Below are 27464 nucleotides of genomic sequence, written 5' to 3' on the forward strand. Positions count from 1 at the left end.
TGCTCGTAGGCTAGTGGCACTGAAGCGTTTTCACAATCTCAACAATTTGAATTGCAACACACAGATATTTCTAAAGAGTCTTAACTAGTGAACCCTTTTATTATTAAAAAAAAAAAAAACTACTTACAACCATCGAAGAAAGAATTGCAACAACAACAAAAAAATGTAAAAATTGACCGTCTCCAACTTGTCCCCTTTGACTATATGAACAATGTCACCAACAGATCTGTGGCACGGACACAGTACAAAGAGTTGTCATGGCAATGAGTTTGGCTGATGCAAAGGTCATTGTGCAGGGTCAAAGGGCAAAAATCAGTGGTCCATGTTACCCCCCAACTGCAGTGCTCCACCCCACCCACACAATTTTTAAGGAATTAGAAAAAAACAGGGGAACTACCAGAAAGTGCAAAATATGAAGAAGGCAGCTTTCAGCTCCTTCAGCATGGAGTAGAACATTCAATTTTGAGCTTTTACAATTGGACTTGAATAGCCTGCACATTAAAAAAAAAACAAAAAGTTTTCAATAGAAACCCAATTTTTTAAAGTCCAGGAAGCATGCAGCTGGTTAATGTTAACCAAAGACCTTGACAGGAACATGTAAACTATATTGAATGTCATGCTTGGGGCCTATCTGCCAGCAATATTGTAGAGTTGTTTCATTAAAAATGAATACTGTACACTGAATATGGGATAACTTTCTGCAGCCTTCATCGTTTCACACGGTACATAGAGTTTGAATCTAGGTAAAGAACACATGTCCTGGTGTCACACCGCTGAAGATGTCCCTGTGCAATCTCTTTTGTTGAGTCCTTATGAAGCTACAAGTCACAAATCCAAGATTCTGCTCCCTGAGGACACGTTATGTGAGACATAGCACGGTTTTGTCATTTTCTGCCTATCCTGAATGCTCTGTGAAACAACCTTAAATACCATCACGTAACAATCACAAAAACTTTTGCTAAAGGCCGTATATACTAATAAAAAGACAGTGGTGCTTCCGACATTCTGAAATGCTCTGAAAACCAACTTTTCCAATACTAAATACAACAAAATAACCTTCATAAAATATAACTTTTCTCCATTTACACTTTTTTAAAGGATTAGTATCCTATGCTTTTCAAGCACAGGAATCTGTGAAATAACTCCTAACATGGACAGATTTTTTTTTTTTTTTAATACATAACTTAAGAGCCTGGAGAGTTTTAACTCAAGTCCAGCCTCCAAACAAGGAATATTCTTGTTTACTTTAAAAATGGAAACAACATATAGTTCCATTATAATTGTTAAAAAGTTAGCTTTACAAACATGGGAATTTTAATTTAAAAAAAAATTCTTAACAAAACTATACAGTGTACAAATTACTGTCTACAAGGTAGGCGGTTCGTGAAGAAGACCTTTCGCTCTTCTTGCTACTCGCAGCTTCACAGATTCATTCACATATTTTTTTTTTAATGGAGCTGCCCACCCGAACATTACCCCATAACTATATTGCTATAATTAAGATTTTTGCCATGTCTTTATGTACAGTCTCCTTCACTGCCTTTTTCTTTTTTCTCCTTAGACAAGCCTCAAACGCTCATGTCACTCCAGAGGAAACACTTCAGAGGCACTGTGAGGGGTGGGCTGCAAAGCAACGCAGGGAAAGCTGAACAGTGCCGCGGAGCCGGGGCTGGAGACGCCACCCCCTACTGATGCCCTTGGGTGACCTTCACCATCCTGTAGCTCTGCAGTTCTGGGGAGGGGAGGGGCGTGCAAGACCTGCAAGAGGTGGGGGGGGCCCTTAGTCACAAGATACTTCCTGGTAAAAAGAGGAGGAGGCCAAAATGGATTTGAGATTATATAGAGAGTAGTATCTTTTTAAGAGTTTTATCTCAAAAGGAAAGGAGAAAAAAAAATGATTTAAAAAAAAAAAAAAAAGCAACACTTGAACTAGGCCTTTGTATTCAAGAGGCAGGCAGGAATACCCACAGTGTGTAACTTATTTAGCTAGAGCTGCTCATTCACTGGCAAAAAAAAAGAGAGCGAGTCTGCTCTTAAAAAAATACTGCGTGTCCTGTGAGGTTGATTTGTTCACCTACTAGGTTGAAGAGACATGAAGAGCTTGGCTGAGATGATCTGTTTTCCACCAGGGCAAGTCATCACAGAAATGACTGGACTTCCTTTTGAACTTGCGCTCCTGCTGTGCTTTTCAGCATTGGGGCTATCAAACTGAATGGGCTAATCAAACACAATTCTCAGGCCCATAAGCATTGTTCTAAAGTATTCATTATTAAATGATATGCTGTGAGAACAATAGACAGTTTATTTTATTAGGCTATGGCCTGGGGGAAGGGGGTCAGGGGGCTCCTCAGGGCAACCCACCATGTGTCACTAATTCTAAACGATTTTCCCCCTAGTAATGAATTCCCTCAATGGGACTGGGGCGGGGCGGGGGGGGGGGGGCAGTGGGGCAGAGTAAAGTAGAACCAGCCTCCATTCACCCTCTAGCCCTCCGGGGAAATTAAATCCAATATATACTTGAGGTACCATCCCTTAAAAAAAATCCCATCAGCATCTAATGGGCTTAATTCATCCACAGGAAAATTCATTTCTAAAAATTCTCTATTTCCCTTCTACTCTGGTTCTCCATTTAAAAAGGGCAGGTAAAATGAAAACTTAACAAGACTTATTATTTTTGTTCCTTAAAAATTGAACTTTGATTTTAATCTAGAAGTCCGAATACATTTAATAATAGCCCTCTGTTCAATCTCCTGGATATTAAAAAAAGTTTCCAAGCGCACTACCATTGGTTTGAAGTAGTGAGTCACAGGTAAATCACAGACTAACATTCATGAAATGAAGAAATGGGGAAGAGAAGTGGTGGGGAAAGGATGTGGGAGCACCCCCTCCAGCAGGATGGCATATTTTAGAGGAGAAAGTATGCTCAGGTGTTAAAGCCCCAAAGTTGAAACATCTGCTAGATGTACTTTTCAACGACTATCTTTGCTAACTATGAGACAGGCTCACTCTCCACTGGGGATCCGGAACTTTCAAGAAAAATGACCACCACCCCCCCCCCCCCCAAAGAAAGATAAGACCATTTGTTTTAAGCCAAGTCTGCCTCCAGGTGAATTGGTTGTGTTTGCTTGCTCTTACTCTGTCGCTATGAAAAGCAGAAAGGAGTTCCGCTTGCACCCCAGGTGGGGAGTTTGAGAGGGAAACCTGTGAAGTTGAAGTTTCTCACAGTAGGCAGAACAGTCGCTGTGCAGCCCAGGCCCATCTCAGGGTGCACTGCTTCACAGCTACACTGTAAAGTGTTAAAAATCCTCCCACCCACCCCAGAATATATATATATGTATATTAAAAAAAATCCCCTGTCCATCTCTCAGTACACAAAAGGACCTCATCACACTGCAAAAATAGCAGTACCCACTTTGGTCAATTAAAACAAACAAACAAAAAAAAAGCATACATTATTTTTTTTTTTAAATCTGTGTACTTACCTATAATAACCAATACAGCTAAAAGCACTACCTACATAGGCAAAACTTGGTATTGCATAATTCGTATAAATTTGAAATCCCTCCCCCCCCCCAAATATTAATTGGAAGATGAAAAACATGAAAGGTTAATAGAAAAAACACCAAAATACTGAAAATATTGCTGGTCGATTACAATTTTTAAGCGGCAACTATACACAGCCATGATATGCTTTATAAATGTGAGATAAAGGTATAACTGTCTAAAAAATCCATGATGTCACACATTTTTCTTCGTCTGGAGTACAAAATATTTTGTCATAAAAATGGTAAAGATTTAAAATGATAATAAATGCAGCAAAACAAGTGTAGTGATGTCACTTTTTTGTGTTTTTTTGTTTTTTAGATTTCAAGGCAAGGCACGTAATGTGGACATTATATCTTCGTGCAAATTAGGATTACTGGAAAGAGTATTTTTAATTAAAATTTTAAGAGACATAGAGGCAAAAATGTGTCTGCCCATGCACACCACAGATCTGTCAATACAAGAAATTTGTTGAACAAGGCTAATGTCTGAAAGCACCATGCAAGTATTCAGCACCCTGATTACATTTGTTTTCTCAAGAGTGCATTTTTATATCCTACACCCTGGCATTCCCAGTTTGTAAACTGTAAGCTTTACCCTTGTGACATGGATTTGCCTGCCTCTTTGTCTCTAGAATGCAGATTTTATAGAACCTTTTGTACACCCTATGGGTTCTTGATGCAACCAGTAATTTTAAATAAATAAATTCTACCTCCAAGGAGGCTGCAGCTAAACCAACATAAGTGCTGTGTTTTCATTAATTTTTTTTTTTCCTCAAGCACATGATTTGTCTTGATTTAATGCCTTTTTACTGCCCTCAAAAACTGAGGGGAAAATAAATTCGTTCAAAATTATTTTAAATTCTTTTTAATCCCCTCAATTTAGAGTCCAAGGGCTGAAGGACTTATAATCATGATTCCCCTTTAGATATAAATTTATAAATTGCACTTGCCTCTGTTAAGTGTTTCTTTTGTGGGGAAACTATTATATTAATTTTTACTGTTGCATGCAGAGATAACACTTCACCTACATAGAGGCATTTCTTCCATAGAGCCTTTGTGTTCAAACTGTTTTTTTTTTTTTTTCCTTTTTTCTTTTTCCTTTTTTTTTCTTTTTTTCTTTTTTTTTTTCTTTTTTTTAAGATTTCAAACTGGGTTACACACTGGAAAAGGCTGGGTTAAGGGCCAAAATTTAATAAATCTGTACTGATAACTAAAGGCTACAGAGATTTCATATATATTTTTTTTAACTTTTAGAAATCAGAGTGCTTATAAAATGGCTGGCTCATGGCTCTGTCACCCAGCACTTCTGATGCCGCCTCCTAGCCTTCGTTGGTGAGATAACCAGGAATAGTGATTCCATGCGTAAACAACAAGAATACTAAACCAATAAAACTAGCTTATCATGCAAATATTAAGGCATCTAGAAAGTCAGTTAAAATATATTGTCATAGAGACAGAACATCTATTTCCCAGCGGACTTCATGTAACAAAGGCTACTTTGCAGGGGCTGCGATCTACCATCAGTGAAATATCATCGACCCTTTTTATGTCATTACAGTTTCAACCTTAAGGGAATTAGTGATTGTAAGTGCTGCGATTGCTGGTCTATTATCTTCTTTCTTCAGTTTCTTTCCTTTCTCCCTTTTTGTTTGTTTTGTTTTGTCCAGTCTTCTCTTTTCCTTTTTTTTTTTTTTTTTTACATTTCTTAAACTAGTGTTGTATTTCATTTTTCCCTCAGTTGCTCGTTTCTGCTTGAAGGAAAGGTTCTCCGATTATGTTCAAACTGTAATTTTGGACATTTGCCGGTAGGATGGGTGTCCTATTTGATACTTGGAAAGGAACCAAGCTAGCCCAGGTACCAGGACTGTTGGCAGGAGAGGGGCAGGAGGGAGGGAAGAGAAAAAGAAAAAATACAACGTTACTCTATAACAATATTAGAAATATAAATTCCATAGGCATCAAATTACTACAATAACTTTTTTCCAAATTGCAGTTTAATGTGAGATACATGTGCTAAATTATAAACATTATACATATATAAGCTACATGGTCTATTTCTTTCACGGATGGTAAGACTAATTGTGAAAAAAACTCGAGTAAGACTCATCCACAGTTGTTAAACTCTGATTGAGGATACTCTTCCTAAAATACTTGGTCTACTTTGATGTAAATATAATATGATTTTTTGTCAAAAAAAAAAAAAAAAGAGAAGGAAAAGAGCAAATCTACAACAGTGCCAACATACTTTGCATGCAATATTCTGATCTTGTTTTAATTCACCAGCAATTGTGATGTATTTCAATTTTTCACCTGCCTATCGGTTGAATAAAATTGAAAGCCATAATGAAAGAGATTTTTTTTTCCCCTCACAATAAGAGGAAATACATTTTTCAGAAAGGCCAGTGCATAATGTGTAGTTGGAAGCTGACACCAGAAGCCACGGCATCCCCTGTCCCTCTGCATCAAGTCATGTCTCCACATCCCAGCTGCTCTGAGTTTGGGAGTCTGGAGAGTGGCCTGGGAGAAGCCCCACAGGGAGGGAGTAAGCAGAGGAGAGGCTTGCCCCTCTCCAACCAACTCTAATTTCACCGATGTTGTATTTGGGGCTGTATAAAACAAAAAATGTTCAAAAACCAGTTCTCTAACTGCTACTGGCATAATCTCTCATTAAACAAGTATCATATAGAGGAAAATAACACGACACCTACATGTCACAAAACAACCCCATAACATACATTCTGGGTATACCTAATCAGATGTATTGTTTATTTCAACATTCAACTAGGAACTAGTGTCAGCTAAGTAACAGCTGCATAAATAATCATGAACCAAGAAAACATCCAACTGACAATTCCATACCCAGTTTTGTCATCGTCTGGCATGGAAACACAACTTCAATGTTTCAAATTTAATTTATCCTTTAAATTTAATTTATATCCTTTTCTTTACTTTTGGAGCCATGAGGTGAGATGGATTCTACTATGGTAGGTAGCTATCAAGCTAGACATCCTCATTTTTTCATATTTAAATTCCAAAGGTACAGAAACCTTTATGGAATATTACCTTGAAGGAACAATTTTCCTACCTACTCCCTCCACCCCCCAAAAAGAAAAAGCTTGGGAAAAAAAAAAAAAAAAAAAAAGAACTTGATATGTAACTTTTAACTTTTTACTCTCATGACACTTTTTATCAAATAAAGAGGCTTATTAATACATGTCTAGGTACATATTTCTGAGTTAATATTTTAACAGAAAAATATTCACAATGACGTTTTATGCTCAAGGGATTTTGTGATTAGAGTATGAGATCCATAATAACAAAGTCCATTTCTCTTTCTGTTCTCCATCTAATATGGTACCTGGTACATGGTAAGTGCTCAGTAAAATTTTTGGATTAACAGGCAAATCAATTAAATATTCCAAATCACACCCAACTATATATTTTTTAAAAGTATTGCTCATAATCACATAATTTCATGAGTACATTTCAATTTGGCCCCCTATAATAAGAAAATAGGCATCTCTGAACTTAAAATTAGAGATGTTTAGCATTAACAAAAATTAACTATGCAGGAAAAATCATATAATACTTGAAACAAAAAATTCAAATAGGGTTTCCCTGGTGGCGCAGTGGTTGAGAGTCTGCCTGCCAATGCAGGGAACACGGGTTCGATTCCTGGTCTGGGAAGATCCCCCATGCCGCGGAGCAACTGGGCCCGTGAGCCACAACTACTGAGCCTGCGCGTCTGGAGCCTGTGCTCCGCAACAAGAGAGGCCGCGATAGTGAGAGGCCCGCGCACCTCGATAAAGAGTGGCCCCCACTTGCCACAACTAGAGAGAAAGCCCTCGCAAAGAAACGAAGACCCAACACAGCCATAAATAAATAAATAAATAAAATTAAAAAAAATTCAAATAAAAAGATATGTCATTATAGGATAAAAAAATCATAATTCTATAGAATAAAAAGTTGTTATTGAAACCTTTTCTAAGAGACTTAACTGTTTTCACATATTTCTCTCTTCCCACACACATCTTCAACAATTATTTCTGCATTTTGCACCACTGATTGGGCCACTGATTGGGAAGAGTGTTACATGATGCATCCTGAAACATTTTCCCTCCACTGTCCTACTGCACTTGATTACATAGTACTACTATAGCACTACCTCATATCATAATTATCTGTATCTATGATTATCTTACTTACTGAAAGGTAAGATCTCTAAAGAAAATGACCGTATCTTATCAATCCTTATTGCTGGCCATAGCTGATGCTAATTATTTCTCAACAAATAAATGACAAAAACGGATCTCCATTATTTTTAACATAAAGCAGGAAGCATGTATGAAAAACAAAAAGACTAGCTCAAATTGATAATCCTTGACAGTAAAAGAAAATGTCAACGACAAGGTAATAACTTTGCAAAATTAACAAGTCCCAAATTAAATGGGCTCTAGGAAGTCATTTAGAAGCTGCGTATTTTAGGAAAATAAAGTGTATTTTAATGCTTGAAAATAGATGTGACTCCTTAAATGGAGAAGTCTACTGATTAATGGCAGAAAAGACAGGAATTCAGCGTTTATTTTGCAATAGCTTTCTTACTCAGTTCTTTAGAAGAGACATGTATTGTTAGTCTACGGAAAATCCTTGATAAAAATACATAGATGCTAGTGACGAACAGGACTCTTGCCGCAGAAGAGCTAACAAATTCAATTTAGATGTTTATTTAAACCTTTCAAACCTCCCGTGCTACATTATGACCACGTCAAAATTGCAGTGTGTGATATATTTGTCAATACTGTTTATGAACCTTTGGGGGGAAATAAATCTCAGATATTAACACTATGCAGACCCCATATATGAGTTTACAAGCCTCTTATTGCCAATTTGGAGGTTAAAAACAGAACTGTAAGGCATAGACATTTTTTAGAGCTTTTTGGTAGTCCCGTTGAAAACAATCTGGTAAAACTAATTCAAAGATTATGATAACAGGGCAAAGAAAAATGTTTGACCAAACAAAATAACTTAGATCATTTAATTTCTAAAAGACAATGCCTCAAATCTCATAGTTTTTCAGGTAAAAATTTAACAGTGCCTTTTACATATCAACTCCCTCTCCTTAAGTCAATGTCAATGATTGCCAGTATGGATAAAATAAACACACTTTCATATTTATGTACATATACAACTAGTTACATGTAAAATGCTTAATCATTTTAATTTCTAATAGAATGAAAATTATATGGATAACCTTACGTTCAATCCAATAATCTGTGTCTCTGTCTATTAAGAGATGAGAGTCTCTCAATTGAAAGATTTGAAAATATTAAAAGTCAAATTAAGCTACTTCAGCAATATATCTTCAAGCACTCGTTTACTTGGTCTTCATTACATTTTCCACTGCCAAATCACCTTTTTTTTTTTAAGGCAGACAGAAGATGAGCATGACTGAAAGCTGAAAGCACATCTTTAAAAAATATATACCTGCCATACTAGTAAAAAGAGAAAAGAATACAAGCACTTCGTGGAAAATCAGGCACAAAAAAAAGCCCCAAATATTTTGATAATACTTTAACACAAAGCAGAATTCACCCTAGTGACTTCTACTCTATGTACGCTCTAAGTATATAATGAGATATTTCATTAAAAATAAAATAAATAAAAATTAAAGAGAAAATTAATACATCTGATATCATGGATCATAGTTTCATATGATTCTGATTAAATGTATGATGTGGCTGCCCCCCGCCCCCTGCCAAAGGAAAGAAGCAAACAAACAAATTACTTTGACCTTAAGATGCATTAATGGTAGGTGATGACGGCTTCATTTTATACTGATCAGACTATCTCGGAAGCATTGTGCTTCTTCTAGGCATCGCTCTTCAAGAGAAACAAACTCTATGGCAACTCTTTGGTGAAGAAACTCACCAAATCATGTCATTTGAGGAACATTAAACGGAAACAGGGAAGACATGATAGTTGAGTTGAAAAGAAACATAGACTTGTTCCATATGGTTCAGGTAGACAGAATTAGCATAAAGGCAGAAACTTCCAGAAGATACCATGCTGAGGGCCTACTATGAACAAGGTACTATCTTGGGTGTTTTACATATGCTATGTCACTTAATTTTCTCAATGAACTCTTGAAATTGCCATCATTATCCCCTTTTCACAGATGAGAAAGTTGAGGCTTAAACTCATCCATAGTTACCCACCTAGATCTCAGATATGAATCAGTTCTGATTCTCATGGCCATTTAACTATTATACTGCTTCCCTGGGAAGTTAGACATTGACCAAACATTCAAAAGAACTTTTGAACAGAGTTTTCTGAAGGCAAAATGTATTTGCTTCGGGAGACAATGAATTTCCCATGCCCCACACAGCTGGCTAGTGCTGCAGCAGACTTGTGCACAGAATATGTGATCGGTCTGGGTGATCTAGCAAATCTGAAATTTGATATATCTATCTCCTTTGAAAACAAAGCTAGTTGGGAGTGACGTTATGGTGAGGATTAACGAGGAAGAAGATACCTCCTTCTTCTTTTTAAAAATGATACACTATTTATATATTTCTTATCTGGGACAAATTGGATAAAATGGCTAGTCTTTGCATCTACAAGGAGTAAAGAGACTCTGTACCTTTCAAAGAAAGAAAGTGAGAAAACTCCTCTGGACAAGTCAACATTTGACTTGGTTGTGCTTTATAAAAATTATGCATTCTGTGACTGTGTATTCTAGACCAAAAAGGGTTGGGTCCTTAGCTTTTAACTTGGTACCCACACAAGAACCATGGCGTACCAAATAAACATATATGGAGTCATAAGTTTAGTAAAGAACCAAAGTCAAAGGCTTCCTTCAACTATTCGTCTTGAAATAAAAGCTAACTGAAGAATGGCAAAATTCATTTATTACTAGTCTGTGTGCATCTGATAATGGGTTGGGCAACCCATTTGTCAAACATTTTACGAAGTGTCAAAGTATCCAGTGTACTAATACTTTTCAGGGGAATAATCGTATCACCCATTCAGATTTTACATACTGATTTAATCATAAGACTACCATATTTGCTTTAAAGATAGTAAGTACTCTTTTAAGAAGCTTAAAAAAATATTATGAGAATGAAGCACCAAGAATTGTATATATTCATACATACCTCAACTGTACCAGTAGCCACATTACTTATAGATAGCAATAAAAATAAGCAATGGCCCAGAAAGCATGGAAAATAAATAAAATAAATACCTTAATTTAAAAGCAGGATTTGCCCTTAATTCCACTGCACCTGTTTCAAATACCCCCAAGAAGGAAAGTTTATTATTTCCTTGGCTACACATTTCTAATTTTGTTACTACAATATTAAAACACAGGTATTAGTATCTCTCCCAAAATGCACAATAAACAATTTTCCCTATTAATAGCTAAAATCTGCCTGGAAAAACCAATCAAGGGCAGGCTAATTAAGTATTAAGTTAGAAACCATGCTATCCTGGATGTGTGCATTTGGACTGGCAGCTTATATCAATATAACACAAATGCTGCAGACTGTGTCTTATGAAAAAATGCTCCATCAGACCAGGGGAAGGAATATATGGGTGGTATTTAAGTACCCATACATTTAGGAATTATTACATAAATTATTATATATAAAGAATATATCTAAGAATTCATTAATGTATTAGAACAAAGAAAATGGTACTTATTAAATATACTAGTTGCTAGCACTTACCTAGTGTGTGCATTTGCCAGGCACTGATCTACGTGCTGGACCTACTTTAAAGCTTTCAATCCTCATAATACACTTATTAGAAAAGTACCATTATTATTCTGACTTTACAGATGAGGAAACTGAAGCTGGGAAGTTGTGTCTTGCCCAACCCTTGCCGCTGTTAGATTGTAGAAGCCAGGATTTGAAATCTAGCAGTGTGGTTCTAAAACCTACATCCTTACCCACTACACTTCACCTAATCTCCCTCTTCTGTGAAATACACTACTTATATTACTAAGCAAGAATTCACATTATCCTTGCATTATACAAGAGATTCTATGAATTGAGGTCCAAATCATTTAGGCACACTGAAATTCCCAAAGAATGTAACTTTTGAGTCCAAATTTCAACACAAATACCTGTATTTTATTTATCCAATTCCAGATTCTTTTCAGCTGAAGGCAATATTTACCTTTTTTGCTGTACATACAGATGTAGCTGTATGTCAGTAACTTGCTTGTTGCGTTCCACTTCTGATGCAGCTAGACTATAAGTGAAAGTGCTTTACACAGGTCTTGGGTTTCTTCAATTTATTTCCCCCATTTTTTAAGTATCATTATTGCCATCGGAATGATCCTATTTGCATGCAAGATGATTTCTAATGATTATTACTATTTGGAATAATCTGTATTGGAAAGCTCCCTGGCCGGCTCTTACCTGAACTGCAAAGTACTCTTGTGGGCTCTCTGAGAAACACCAAATATCATAAACTGCAGGTGTCGCAATGGAATTATTCTAACTGCAAGCAACAGCACTTCATAGTAATGAAAGAGAAACGTATCTGTTTCTTAACTAAGTAGGTAAATAGCCTGCTTTATTGCTGCTCCTTGGGGACCAACGATTTTGAAAATAACATATCAAATCGGTAGGCCATCAAAGCTCATTAATTTATATTCAGTTGTTTCAGGTGGGTTTTGTTATCAGGGCATGCTGGATTGCATGTTAACTTTACTATGTGTGAGTACTAGCATTTTCTAAATAAAATAATGGCATATGCCAGTGAAATATGTCATGCAATGAAAAGCACAGGGCAAGAAGAGCCCTTATGTATGGCGCCACTGCGGCTAAATACCTAATGTGTACATTACAATGTCTGTACTCTTGTAGTAAACAGCCCTAACAAAATCCTAGAAGACCGTTCAACAAGGCAATCTATATACTTGAAAGTAATAAAAACTTATTTCCTTAGAATGTTTACTTTAGACATAAGTAGGAAAAATACTCTTCCCCTAAACAGGCCAAATTTTAAAAAAACCCTGAAAACTATGTTCCATATTCTTCATGTTTTAGAACTGAAAATGGAAGATAGAGATTTACTATGAAGATGACTAATTGTAAATAAATTACAGTACACAGACGCATATGTATCTAACAAGCTATGTAGCTGTGGGAGGTTTTAGCCAATTAAAAATATAGAATTATGAGGCTCAAAGTAGTGATTTGATCTCCTCCCACAGACTGCACCAGAGCCGAGAATCCTACGTGCGGATTTCCATCCTCTTTCTCTAGTCTGTATTCCTTTCTATCCTCGGGCTCCTTTTCAGTGCTATTGTTACAAGTGCTACAGCTCCCCTTATTAGCATATGTGAGTCTTCAACAGCAGACAAAATTCCCTACAAAAATAGTGCTTCCAAATAGTGCCTTTCACTACAGAAAATCAGCCAAGGCATACTAAATTAAATAGAAATGTAAGTTTTATACAAAAGCAAAATGTGATTCTTTCCCAAATGATTTTCATTGAAAAGCAAAAATCAGTGTTATTTGCACAATTTCACCTCTAAAGGACAGAACTTTTTTGTATCAGAATTCCTAAGCATAAAATCAAAAATGATTAAGGAACCGAACATGTTTTTATGTTATGCCTGCTACTCCGTTCACATGTGCAAAAAAAAAACCTTCCTTCTCATAAAACAAAAATTAACAAAGGAGAGAATAATTGTAACTGTCTGCAATTTCTGAATATTCAAAATCTGTGTTCTTCAATTTCTTGAACTTTTTCTCCTTTTGTAATTTGTTATTACGTTTATTATCATGTTTACTCATTCGTATGCTTTGTTATCTCAGTAAATATGACTGAAAATTCACTATATACCTCCTAACAGCACCAGCAAACATGAGAGTCAAAAAAGTAAGTTACTAAAGGGTGCGTTGGCCACTGACAGAGCTGATTTCTCAGGGAACGAATACATAGGTAAATATGGTACTTTGCATGAAACACCTTCAAATAAAGTAGGTGTTTAATATACTTCTTTCATTGCGAAGGGTTAATCAGCAAGGTTTACATTTGGGAATTTTCGGCGTCATGCTCCTCCCTCTCCCGCAGTACAGCCAAAAATCATCTGACAGGAAACGTAAGGTTAAGTTTGTCCTACCTAAGCGAACAAAGGGTGCTCTGAACAGGCCACCGGTTTACTGCAGAGCGGGAACTTTTCTAATCCTGCTGGAATCTGCAGTGCTGCTCAGAAAATATCGCGGAAAAAGTTGTTTTCTCTCCTCTAACATCTTGTCTCTGGGTCATCCCATTTTGGTCACACTGCAGATCCTGCTGCTTCTCCCATAAAGGTTAACTTAAAGCTCCAAACATAATCATGTGGAAAATGGACATTATTGATTCCTATGGTCCATTGTTCCCCTAGCCTAAGTCCCCGAAGTTCAAGTTCAATCTGGAATTACATCATGTCTGGTTTCTCCTGGTTACCAGACGGCTTGAGACGTGACCACGGCTACAGAAAAAACAAACAGCCTTCTTCACGCTTCGGCTCCCCTATCGATTCAAACGTAAACGTTTTTTCTTTCTCTCAAGTATGGAGCATACTTAATTTAGAGATTAAGTTCCAAATTAGATTATCTAATGGCATCTTAATGGATTGCTGACCCATTTCCTGTGGGATGGCAGCATGCAAGTCTGGCTGGAATACAATTAATTTCTTAGGAAGTCTTCTGAAGAGTTTCCTGGATAAAAAGGAAACGCTGTGTTGTGCAAATCTTTCTTTACAAACGGAGAAAGTTAGGCAAAACTGCAACAAATCCCAACGTAGTTTTCAACAGCCAGATTACAGATACTGCGTGTGTGTAAACACCAGATCAAGATCATTTTTAAGAACGATCACATTTAAATTTTTGATTTCATAACAGGTGCAAGTAATTTTTATGAAAATGGAGAAGTAATTCTTTTAAATAGAATATCCAAGTACAAAGAACAACACTAGTTAGCAGCCCTGGTTCCCAAACAATGGTCATGTGCAATTTTGGCTTTTGCAACTCCCCTCCTTGAACGGGATTCTTCCATTCATCTACCTTATCAGCATTTCTATCGGAGTCCCAGAGTGGTTCTAGGGGCCCAGAATGGTGTGTAAAAAGTTGAACATTTTGAACACACTTTAGAGCTGACAGCTGAAAAGGAAATTCAGCACTCTGAGAATAAAGCTCCCCCCAGGAACTCCAGGAACAACCCAGCTGTTGTACTGTAGTCATGTGTCAAGATAACAAACTGAAAGCAGGAAGTGCTAACCTAGTGAATTCGTAGGGATGGTCTAGGTATAATGTTGAAATACAAGTTAACTATTAGCATTACGTAAAGCCAGGACACATACTACCCTTATCATACATGTGCCACACGTATACACACACACATATGCACACACATGTGCACATGTGTATATGCATGTACATACATACACCATTATGCACACACAGTACACATATACATATATTTACATACAAACATAGTTTGCAACACAATATTGAAAACTATCTTGTTTAAATATTCATTCTTGAGTCGCTGAGGACATATATTTTACAAAGAAAATTTTATGGACAAAGCAGTGAAAATGGTACATGGTTGAGGACAGGGTTATGCAAACAGGCTTAGATGTATGAAATGAACGCTATTGCTCCTTCCTTTTTGCCCTCCTTCTCCTGACCAACCAGATCCAAATAATCTTTACTGGCTGCTAAATTTCTCCTGGGAAATCAAGCAACTCTCTAGAATTGCAGTAATAAACGACAATTTCTTACAAAAACATGTGTAAAGTAACTACAGAATGAAGTATTCAACTCATAGAAAGGAACTGCTAACACATGTAACATGGAAAATAGCTGATAAAAGTTTCTTCGGTGCCATTCAATTATGGCATCAGCAGAAACACAAAAATCCCTCCAATTATTTCAGTAAAATCTTCATTTATTCATTATTTCAGAGGCTGAGCAAATGGTTTGTGTAAACATATCCTTCAGTAACACACACATGTTTATTTTAGCCATCTGAAGGCTGCTGCTATGTTTATAGAAGCCATCAGACACATACAGCCACTCACTTGTGGCTTTGCCTTTTCTTGAAAGGGGTGAAGGGGGAGAAGAGGGAATGAAACAATAAATCCAGTTTCTCTTTTGCATAAAGCACTACCTCCAACGTCTTTAAATAACTTCTGTTTATATTATTCTTGGATTGTCCTTTGGCTTTCTTGTTCATTCAATTATATTGCTCTTTCATATTTGCTAGTACAAGCTATGTTCTGGCTATAGTTTCAAGAAAGCAAGCCAGTTAGGGAGTTCACTGCTGTATTTGTTTATACCCACATAACTCACATATGTAACAGTGTAATTTGTCCACATCAGAGGACACAGCACAGACACAACAGCACCCTTACGAACAACATAAGCAACTCATCATCACCTATTACCCGGCTAAGAGCTGAGCCCCTCCAGCCTCAAGCAGAAGTGAGCCCTCCACCAAGGGGTTTCACTCTGGGTTGACTGCAGTACCTGACCTTTGGGTTAGAAAAAAATTCACATTTTCGAGACGCAAGCAACACACACACACACACACACACACACACACACACACAAATGGCTCACAAAATTCTAGGTCAAAACAACAGAACACCTTCAGGGTTGCAACTTAGTAAGTCTGTGAAAACTTTGCAACGGAGTCAGCTTTGGTTCCAAAGAGAATGTTTATACATTGGGGGTGGGGGACGCGTGGAGAGGGAGGAGGCTGGAGGAAGTCATCCAGTTTTGATTAAACTCACGCAGCTCCCTCGGCACTGCCATTTTCAGCCCTGAAGAAGGAGCTGCTTTGACATGGACACACCTCTACAGAAGGATGGGCACAAAGCAGAAAAGGGGGCGACCATGGACAAGTGATTATACGAAGAAGGTAACAGCAGCAAACAACAATCAAAACAAAGCAAAACCAAAACACCTTTCTTTGCTTTGTCCTTTGCTACTACAAAGTCTCCAGGGATTGCCTTTTGTTCAAAACAAAAAGCAACAACCACAACAAAAATAACCTGATATTGTCTTTATTCCATTAGGACAAAGGCAAATGATTTAATTCTCTGGTTCAATAGATAGACATTTCTCATGTATTTTTAATTTATTCAGATCATTCTAAAGTTGTAGCAGTGCCCTGAAGATTTTAGATGTCTGTTATCTGCCTTAAAAGTAGTAGTGTTACAGACATTTGTGATTTCTTTTTTCAATATCTTTTCTAGGAAAAAAAAAAAAACTATTGAGTTTCATAAATAACTATAAGGCACACACTATAAACCATGAATAAATTATGAATATGTTATGCCACAGACATGACCTATTTGTATGATCAAATATGGACTCCACGTGTGCCTATTTTTGATAAGTATAACAAAGCAAAGCAAATTCCTGTCGCATTTGAGCACATTTACTCTGAACTGTATGATACTTGGATTTTAAGAACGGTGAGGGTCTGTATCAGTCACAGTGTGTCTGGCACTGCCCACCACAGAGATTCAATAAATACCTGTTGAATGTATGAACGTGATGCCTGCCGTTATCAGTTATGTGCCCTCTGAATCATGATAAAAAGGGAAGAAAGGAAGAAACAAACCAAAAGCTACCTTCGTCAAGCTTTTTGAAGCACTAAGGCCATTCTACATATCATGATCTGCTAATCCAAAAAAATTATTTTTGAGAGAGAAAATAAAAGAAATCTTAACTACATGAATTCCAATTTTTTTTTTCTGATTATGACCTGAAACTGACGACCACACCACTTTTTCACCAAGAAGGTGATTTGTAAGATGAACAATGCTCTCCTAAGAACTGAGTTTAGTCGTCATATTAATTCACTCCAGTACCTGTGTTCTGTGGTGATTCACTGCCCACTCACCTTTTCCTTTTGGGGATAACAATTTTCGAGTTGAAACATCACTAGGAACTAGGTACAGTTATAGTTTAAGTCTTTAATAATTTATATCCTTATTTCGCTTTAATGTACTTTAGCAATACTATCCAATTTTAGATAAGTAAATGTCAATCAGTAATCCACAGATTTGGAAGTTCACACAGCTATAGCCACATTTAAAAACACAAGTTCTTTCCATCTGACTTGCAATTTTTTCTAAATATGTTAAGGCTTGTATGTAGAAATGGGCCGTTTAGCCAACCAACAGAGCACGGAATATAAGGATAAATAAAATTAGATCCAAACATTGTGTTATCAAGTCGAATCAAATTAAATTTTAAAATACTTACTAATAAAGATTATTTAAATAAATAGTTTATCTTCTTTCATTGAGTTTATCTTCTTTTTTGTAAGCATATATTGTATTTTTTCCAAATGGAGGAATAATATAAGCTTCATGGAAAAAAATCAAAATAGGTAAAAACGTACACATTTTAAAGCGGATGTTATACTAATCTTTATAAAGAGGAAAAGTCATATGGTATTCATTTCAGGTAGTGAATTAATAAAAAGTCAACAAGCTTTTAAAACAGAATCCAACTAATTTTCTTAATTTTTACCTGAGAAAAAAGTGGGCATTTCATTCTTTGAAACTCTACTCTTCAGCAGTTTCTATGAAGCATATGGAGATGGGCAGCACTTTTACAACTGATACCCAAGTATGTACTTTTAACACAGGGATGCTTAGTAAAGAGGATGACAATCATAACACAGTTGGAAAATTATGTTGGCTCTATTTTTGTTGAACTCCTTTTGGGATTACCTCACTCTCTTCTGTAAATTTTTATCTCATTACATAAGATTATACCATGAATTTTAATCATTTAATTTGTCAATTTGACACAACTTATTCTTTACTGAAATAATTCATAAGAAGCTGAATTAGCACTACTTACTTTCTAAAACCAGTACATGACACAATATCAAAACTAGTTTCGAAAATGAAGTTTTAGAATGATTTTCTCAGCCAACCAAATAAAGTCAACTCTCAGTGATTCACATCAAGGTACAAACAGAAGTTAAAGCTTTACTTAAACAAAATTCCTTCTCCAGCTATTGATTCCAACAATCCCCCCCACTCCAAAATTCATGAGTGTTGCTAATAACAGTTAAATTGACTAATTTGAAATTTTTCTTTTAGCTAGCTTTTTCCCCCTGAGAGGGGAGTAAATGAATAGTAAAATGGCTTAAAGTTAACAGTAAAGAAAAAGAACTGAAATGAGAAGAATCTACAATGTGAAAACCCCATGCTTTTTCCTCAGATAGCTGAAAAAAAATCTTCCCTAAAACTGTGATTTCATTTTTCAGGTCCTAAAATCTAAGTGTCAAATCCCCGCCTCCCCACCTCCCCCCAGTATTATAAATCGTTTACAACATTTGACAGCACTTAGGAATTCCAGTCACCAATTAGCATATGCTCTAATCTCCAATTAATTTGAAGTTGCATCTAAATGAGAAATAAAGGAAGAGGGTAGGGAGAGAAGGATGATATAGCCAAAACAACTAAAATTTTAACATATATATACTTTCTGTAAAGCTAGTTAGAAACAAACACTATAGCTCATGTAATTTTAGGTGTAAGTGTAGGGTTGGAAATAATTAAAATGTTACCTTTGCCAAGTAATTCCCAATGTATCCTCACTGGTACTGGGGTATAAATGCCTGCCGTTTTGATTCATGGTCCAGTCACAAATCCTCAGCTGTCAATTGAAACCTAGCAGTCAGATATGGATCGAGCAGTACTACAGTTTTTAGTATTTAAATGAACACATGCAAACTAGTACTGTACATGGCATTAACCTTACTTTCCCAAGAGGCAACTTAAAAAAAAAAAAAAAAAGAGCAAAAGAAAACCTTACTCTGAAAAGCAAAATTCCTAGACTGTTTTTCAGAAAAAGCTATTGCAATATGCTTCTCTATTAATTAAAGCATACAAGAGAAATGAGTGCTTAGAACATAACAATTAGACATTAATTAGAGTACAAAATGTGCTGAAATAAAAGCAAACGTTAATGTTCAACAGAGAGATATATTTTAGAAAAAAAATTTTAAAAGCTTTTTAAAATATGTAACATACCAAATAATCTGCACTGAGTAAAATAATCAATAACTTTTAAGCATGCAGTTTGCAAAACACAGAAGACATGCAGTTTAGAGGAGAAAGGTCCCACCTTATAAACATCCTTCCTAACGTATGTTTAGAAGCATCAAGGGATTCAGTTTTAGATGTTTAATAATTTTGTTTTATTCAAAGTGGCTTTTTTTTTTTTTTCAGAAAGAGTTGATAAGAGTTTCTACTTTTATTTTAAACTCAGAGTAATGGCATTGGAAATAACTTTACCACATCTGAATAGAGTGAGGAATGCGCTGAATACAAGCTGAAACGAATTCTTCCCAGATCTCCAAATCATCAGCTCTGCCCTTCGGAGGTTGTTCCAGTAACCCTATCCAGCTGTTTGGTTAACAGCTGCCCTACAGTGCTAGCAGATTTATTGAAAAGATATATTGCTTATTTTTATCCTTAAGAAAGTAAACTTATCTGGCTTTGGGGGGAAAAAAACACACTAGAAAATCATGGTTTTTAATCTGTAGAGAGCTATGCTGTAAATTAACTGAATCTTGTATTGAAAAGATGACTTATTCAAAGCAGTCCACTAAACCTTGTTTGCTGCTTTTCAGTAAGAATTTCTAGAAGATGATGATTGGAGCCAAAGTCCCTTTAAACTCATGATAAGTTATTTTAATCCTTTCTGATAATGTTACGGCTAAAAAAAAAAAAAAATTGGCTATTAAGAATCTTTTCCTTTTAGACTCTAGTTTCTATACACTCTAGGTAATAGTGATTCTGGAGTTTCAGAATATTTGGTTTTGCTCATTTTTCTACAGATCTGTGAGGCTCCAAAAACACCACCTAAAATTCCCCAAACATGTATTTTAATTATACTGATATTTCAGGTAAAAGTAATTTTATAAATTAAAGAACTGAAAATTAATTAATCAATTAATTAACTAATTAAAAAGCTGAAAAATTCCCTTAATGTAGACAGATAGATTGAAAGATATGTAGATGTTGCTTAGAATATATGTCATAAATAAGCCATAAATCAGTAAAGAAATTAAATTGGAATGAAAAATATTCTTAAAATGGACCTTAATGCTTGCATAAAGGAGAAAATCTTATGGCAAGATTTTTAAAAAGTGCTCAAAATGGAGCATCTAATCAGAAATGCAATGTGATGGGGCAATTTGAAAAATTATTTCTTCAGTAACAGTTGTCAGTTGTCTCCTTCAAAGTATATTCTTTTCAAGCAATACTATGAAAGCAATCTAAAAACATTTCAAGAAGCTTGGCTTCGTATAAAGGTTACCTTAAGGACCACTCATAGATTCTGTCCTAGTGCTAGTTTTGAGTCAAGTAAACATTCTGAAGAAGGGAGGCGCAGAGCAGAGCTCTAGGCAGAGCGCATGTTAATTCTGCTAATAATTAATTTCAGGTTAGTTTCTATGAGCCTCTCAGGTTATATTGGAGAAATTTTCAAAAAGAGAAGCTATTTTCACAAAGCCAGGTGACCTAAATATCACTCACTGATTGGCTTGTTGTCTCCCAGACAACTGGGGACACTATTGTCTCCTTTGAAGAATGCATATGTAAATCAGTTAGTTTTTTGTTGTTCATGTTGCTAATTTTTTGTTTGTTTCTTTGTTAATCATCCCTCCAAAATGTCAAGTGGGCTGTCTTTGGCCACCTGTTGAACACTTAAAATCAACATACTTTTGGACTTTTCTTTCCTAACAGTAGTCTCAAAGGGATGAAACCTGACTACAACTATTCATTTTCAACCATACTTAAGGTACATGCGATCAAAAAGCTTCTCCCAAACAGATAATTATGCTTAAATACACAAAAAATGATCACTGAGTATATTTAATAATCTACATGCCAAAGAAATGGGCAGGATATCAATTAGTATTGAATTATTCCTTTCAGTTACTGAAAATATAAAATAAAATTTAAATTTATTTAGCTATTTAGATTGTGCACTGGCATTATCAACATTTCCAAAAGTTTCTGAGGAGAAGTATTTATACCTGCTTATATGTTATAACTTACTTAACCAGGTTACTTGACCAAGAACCTTTGAATTAATAATTAACCTCTTGATTAAGCAAAATTTTAAAGGTGATCGTGTGGACAGGGGAAACAATAAATAATTAAAATAGAAACTGTATATTCACTGAAAATTTCCATGATACTAATTCCTAATAAAATCAATTCCTAAGAATCTTGTTTGAATAAGATAGTCCTGACTCAGCAAATTTTGAACAGATTCTCAGGTGATGAAAGGTTAAGTGTATTTAAGCTTCTTTTTGGAACATGTTAAATATTCTTGGTATTAGTATAATTCAGAATTCCTAACCAAAATGGATTTTACTTTAGACTTTAAATGTTTAAAATAATAGGTGATAATCTTATTTAAGTTTAGGGTAGTGATCCCTCAATTTCTGTCCTGTGAGAGAGTAGGTGTTATGTAATTTAGCTATCAATTCTTTTTTTAAATTAAATTTTAAATCTTTAATTTTAAGTGGTACATAAATACATGCCTTTCATTAACACAAAAATTTTCTGCAAAGCTTCAATACCGCCCTAGTGATTTTTTCCAAGTATTTTTCCTCAAAAAATAGGGAGATACTTTTCTCCCTATAGTAATCAAAAACACCAGGGGCAAAGTAGTTTAGAAATTTAGTTTGTTAAAGTTGTGTGTTTGTAGCAACTCGTACATTTGTAACAATACAGACTCTTTGACAGATCAGATCGTATGCACATCCTCACAGAAATGCACACATATAAATAATTTTAATTCTTTAATTTATATGCAACCACAAACATGAAATAAGATTGTCTAGAAAATTAAGGTAAATTTTATATTCAAACAATTATGCCCAGATTTCCAAAAGCAAACAAAAGGTGAGGTAAGGAAGTTTAAGATTCTCCTTCAAAAAAGCTATGAGTGAAGGGACGGGGTTGAAAAAATCCAAACTAAGAAAGAAGGGAAGGTAAAGTTTTCACTGCATATGTTCTTAAGATGATGTCCCTAAAATCTCTGGATTGAGAACCTTGTTCTTAGCCCAACTCAATGAGTTTCAGAAAAACAAGCATGGGAACCATCTAGTTTCCCTCAAAAATCTGCCCAAGGGGAAACACCTAAGATCTGGATCATTATTCTTGCCTACAGGACACTCAAATATTCATGCAGGTAGAATCAACATTGCCTGTGATTTCAGAATAAGAGTTTGTTTATTCACATGACGGCCCTCCATTGTTATTAACATGGGCTTTTGTTAAATGCCTCACAATTAGCTATGGGAACAAAAGAAAGAAGGTAAGAAAATGTTCTACTTTGCTGGACTCAGCAAACAGTACTAACAGTCCCTTATGATGACAACAGCTTTCCGTTTAACCAATAAGCCATTAAACTGTAAACAGAATAATCAACACAGGTAAATTTATCTTTTTGCTTTTCTTTTTTTTAAGCTTACAGGGACCCTCAAGGGAATATCTTGAAAGGTGTGTTTTATGTTCTTTTAGGTTTCTTCATTTCTCCAGATAGCCCCCAAAGAAACAGATTTTTGGGGGTTGGAGGTGCTTTTGGGGGTGGGGTGCTTAAAAAGATTAATCCTTCAGGATTCGTATTTTCCTCTTAACTCTTAGATCAGTTGATTTTTAGTTTATTAATCACCTACCAGAGAGCAAATAAAATGGCCTCTGAATGAAAAGGATGTATGTAGCTTTACTGAACAAACAAAATGGTCATGATGAAATTGCGATACAGGTGGAGCGTGTAAACATATAAAAATGAAAAAGATATACAAGGTCATCCTGGAACCTTAAAGTTACGTCTAATATCAATTTCTGAAAACCGTGCTTCTTGATATTTAATTTAATAAACACGGTAGGATTAAGTTAAATGGGTATGCATAGTTCATGAACTAAACAAACACTACTGACCATAAATCATAAGAACTAGAAAATGAAAAGTTTTTTTTTTTTTTAAATTTTTAAATGGAGGCTACTTTCACCTGTTAAATTTAAGATTTCAGGGGAACTTGGAGATCACGTAGTTCAACCTCTTCATTTTCCTTTCCAAGACAAGAACACAGGACAGAAAGGTTTAAAGGCCTGTCCAAGGTTAGACATGTCCTGTCAAGTCACTAAAACCACACCTCCTGACTCCTAATCCCTGTTTCTCTCCCACAAGTTTGCCTGTCATTATTCTTTTCCTACCCTACTTTTCATGTGCAGCTCAAGAATATTTAAGGCTAAAATGTCTATAATTATAACTCTTCATAATTTCCTTTATTTCCCTGATTCTGCTTAGACCTTTTGAAGTTAAAATTTCAGAAAAGAAAATTGTCTCCCTTGTGATTGCATTGATTGAAATTTAAGGTTACAGTAAACAATTTTATTTTTATGTTATCTAGAATAATTTATCTGGATATTAGCCTTTGATACCCAATAAAAGTAAGTGAATGAATGAATGATAAAAGACAGACTTTGGAAGGTTTTTTACATTTTTTTTTATTTTAAGAACTAGCCAAAAAGCTAAACATTTGCATAGCCATTATTTTGAGTGAAACTTCCTTTAAATGTGTTTCCTTTCCAGCTAGCATATGTGAAAGGTGACCTCTTATCCATTTACATACCTACCCAGAAGTCATGTGATAGGGTTTTACGTCAAGCTGTCAATTATGATAACAGACACAATAAGAACAGCTCAAGTGTTGATAGCCTGCTTCCTGACTTTATTGAAAAGTTTGTTGATAGTCTACTTGTGGCCTTTCAATTGCTTGCCTTTAATAAAAGACTACCTTGCCAGTGGTTTTAATGTACCTAGCTTTGGCTTTGCCATTTGTCAGGACAAATATTATAAAGGGATTTCAATGAATATCTTAGATAAACAAAAATAAAATCCTACAGAGGCAACGTCTTAAAAAGGCCATTGGGTGTAACAGGAATTTTTAGTGTCATGAAAAGTCCTTTCAAATTCTAGTTTCAAAATTTTATCAAGAAAAGTGTTGAAAACATTTTCATAGAAAGTAGCCCAGTGATTGAAATTGAAATAAGAGCATCATACAGTCATGCAAGAGATGTAACATGCGGAAGCCCGGGCACCAGTAAAATCCATGCAACTGTGAGACGCAATGCAGGGACTTGAGTTGATCAGCCCATTGATTCATTAGCTCTAATAATAAGTAGCATATATAGTCAGGAGATTATAATTTTGAGATTATGAAAATAAGCCTTGTATCTTATAAACTAGAGCTGACTTGACTTTCTTGTCTCAGGGAAGGCAAAAGTGACCTCCCATTTGCTCCATCTCAAATCTCAAATCTATATCAAAGGTTAATATGTACCTTAGCCCAACTCAATGAGTTTCAGAAAAACAAGCATGGGGACCATCTAGTTTCCCTCAAAAATCTGCCCAAGGGGAAACACCTAAGCTCCGGATCATTATCCTTGCCTACTCAAACAGTAATAGTATTTGAATAGTAATCAATAGTAATTGATTTGAATAGTAATCGAATTACTTCGAATAGTAATCTTTTATTTCCAAACAAGAAGCTTCTTAGCTACAAACTTTTTTTCCAACTTGCAATAAGGGTTTTTTAAATATGTTGTATTGATGTATAACAGTAAGGATTTATACTTTTATTATGGCCTTACACTCGAGTATAACGGTGATCAAATTAACTAGACCTTTTTATATTACCAAACTTTCTATGACTACAAAGAAAGAAGGCCTGCAATTTAGCAAATTCATTATGAGGCTGATCAGATATGAAATTGGTGCTAATTCAAGTAAGCTGTCTCATATTTGCCATTTATACTAAAATTGTTAGACTGGATTATACAATAATTTCTGCATTTTCTAAGCAATACCCAATACTCTGCTATATAATTCCCATATTCTTGGGGAGATGAAATTTAGGAAGTGTGGTTTCTTCATTGCCTATCATAATGAATGTGCACAGTGTGTTCAGGAAGTATAAGGAGGAAAGGAAACACCACATTTTACTAAACTTCTGTGAAGTTAAGCCAGAGAGGAGGTCCTTGACACTTCTGAAAAAGTTCCAAATCATAAAAAGACATTTCTCAGCAGAGACTAAAGAGTTCGGTTTGCCAAAAACCCACAAATTCTTCAAGCCACCACACCATCGTCCAATAGAAAAGTTAAAGAATGAAGTTCCAATTGAAGTTCTGATTTTAAGATTTCCCCCATGCCAATAGTGAATGCATTAAATAAGCCAATCATCTCAAAGACAGTCTAGTTCCAGACCTTGAAAAACACTCCTCAAGATTGAGTTAAGAGATAAAGGGAATACTTTAAAGTTCTGATCAGCTGGCATGAGCTGATTATTATGACTAATTAGAGGACTGTTTTTAATGGAAAATAATCAATTGTTTTAAAGAAATCTTTTTTGAAATATTCTTCAAGATTACGTGGTTTTATTTTTCAGATTCAAATGAGATATCACATTTATAATGGTAGTGGAATTCCTGTGTCAGAAAAACTACTATTTCAAGGCAGTTAGCAACCAGTATTGATCAGTAATAACCATTATAAAAAGGAGCACAGTGATGTATAATTACTAATAACAACTGCATGTATACCAAGTTAATGGTTATAAAAGCTTATGCTTTTCGTATTCAGATTTGCCAAAATGAATGTATTACTCTTACCAGTGGAGTACAGGGTTAATTTTAATATTTCCCATCTTAATTTAAGAAGTCAGTGTCCTTGTGTGTTAGGAATAATTATATTGAAAGCTCTGCTTTAGTGTCATTGTGTGGAAAGATTATTTATAAGATAGTCAAAATTATTCAACAATTTAAAATTTATTGTTATCTCTAATTTATGTAGGCTATATTAAAGTTCTTTTCTAAGAAAAAAATAGCACTCAACAATGCACATCAATACTTTTCATAACCTGAAAGGATAAATCTTTATAAAGCAGTCACCAATAAACTGAAGAATGTACCTGGTGACAATATTTATTCTTAAGGGGTCATGTATATTAAAAGCTAAGGGGAATGTTTAAAAGAACTCTCTCAGACTAAAACCATTGCCTTTCTAATTTTGAATTTCTCCTAGCTAATATAAAATGATTGATTACCTTTATTTCATGTACCCCTTGATTTTTCTTTCCATTCATCACTGAGTACTTTAAACCAAATGCATTTAAAACCTGCTGCTAGAAGAGTGGTCTCTTTTAAATCTTTGGAAAGTAATGAAAGGACACAGTAAATCAATCTCATTTCTGCTGTACGAAAGAATAACCTTTACTCTACTGAAGTCATTTAAACTGTTTCTGTCCCTCTGTTCCTGGACAGTAAACATAAAACTTCATCTCTAGGATTCTGTTAAAATTTGAAAGGATTAAAGTAATTGAAAGCTTTTAACTAGAGCCTTAGTTTAGTAATATACGTGTATAGTATGATACGCATATACACTCATTTTCTGCATGCCTCAAATTGTAGCTTATTATGAATTGGCATACTGGGCTTCTTCAATTCAAAAAGTAGCACTAATTCTTTCATTATACAGAGGACAAATTATCTGTCTGTATGGCACTTAAAACTGAACATTGTATTTTTCATTATGAAGCTTATATAATTTTTCTTTCAAAGATCAATACACATTATAAATTCCATAAATGTACACCATATTTGACCCATCTAATCATATTTATATTGTAAGAGGTGTTCACTTGACCTTGTCTACTTAAATAACAAGTGGTGGCCTTTGATGAAAAAAGTTTGTAGTTCTGGAACTCATATATATATATATATTTTTTTTTTTTTCAATTAAAATGTGCTCAGAACTCTATCTACGTTAAGGCTAGTATTTTCCTGGTGCTCGTTAAGTTTTC

The 27464-nt window shown here is 35.2% G+C and overlaps 1 protein-coding gene across 6 annotated transcripts in view; it reads right to left on the reverse strand.

Moving 5' to 3' along the window:
- NFIB (nuclear factor I B) overlaps positions 1–27464 on the reverse strand; it is a 235660-nt gene that overhangs the window by 1126 nt on the left and 207070 nt on the right. For 3 of the 6 annotated variants that reach the window (XM_068551883.1, XM_068551881.1, XM_068551880.1), the window contains exons 11-12: positions 19146–19234; positions 1–5409 (exon numbers count right to left, since the gene is read on the reverse strand). The exon at positions 1–5409 is cut by the window's left edge and continues 1126 nt beyond it. In XM_068551883.1, the coding sequence (XP_068407984.1) occupies positions 5280–5409; positions 19146–19234 (219 nt within the window). In that variant the 3' untranslated portion in view covers positions 1–5279. The remainder of the gene's footprint in view (positions 5410–19145; positions 19235–27464) is intronic. The other 3 variants (XM_068551882.1, XM_068551884.1, XM_068551885.1) reach the window with 2 other exon arrangements.

Source organism: Eschrichtius robustus, chromosome 10, assembly GCF_028021215.1.
Source record: "Eschrichtius robustus isolate mEscRob2 chromosome 10, mEscRob2.pri, whole genome shotgun sequence".
NCBI lineage: Eukaryota > Metazoa > Chordata > Mammalia > Artiodactyla > Eschrichtiidae > Eschrichtius > Eschrichtius robustus.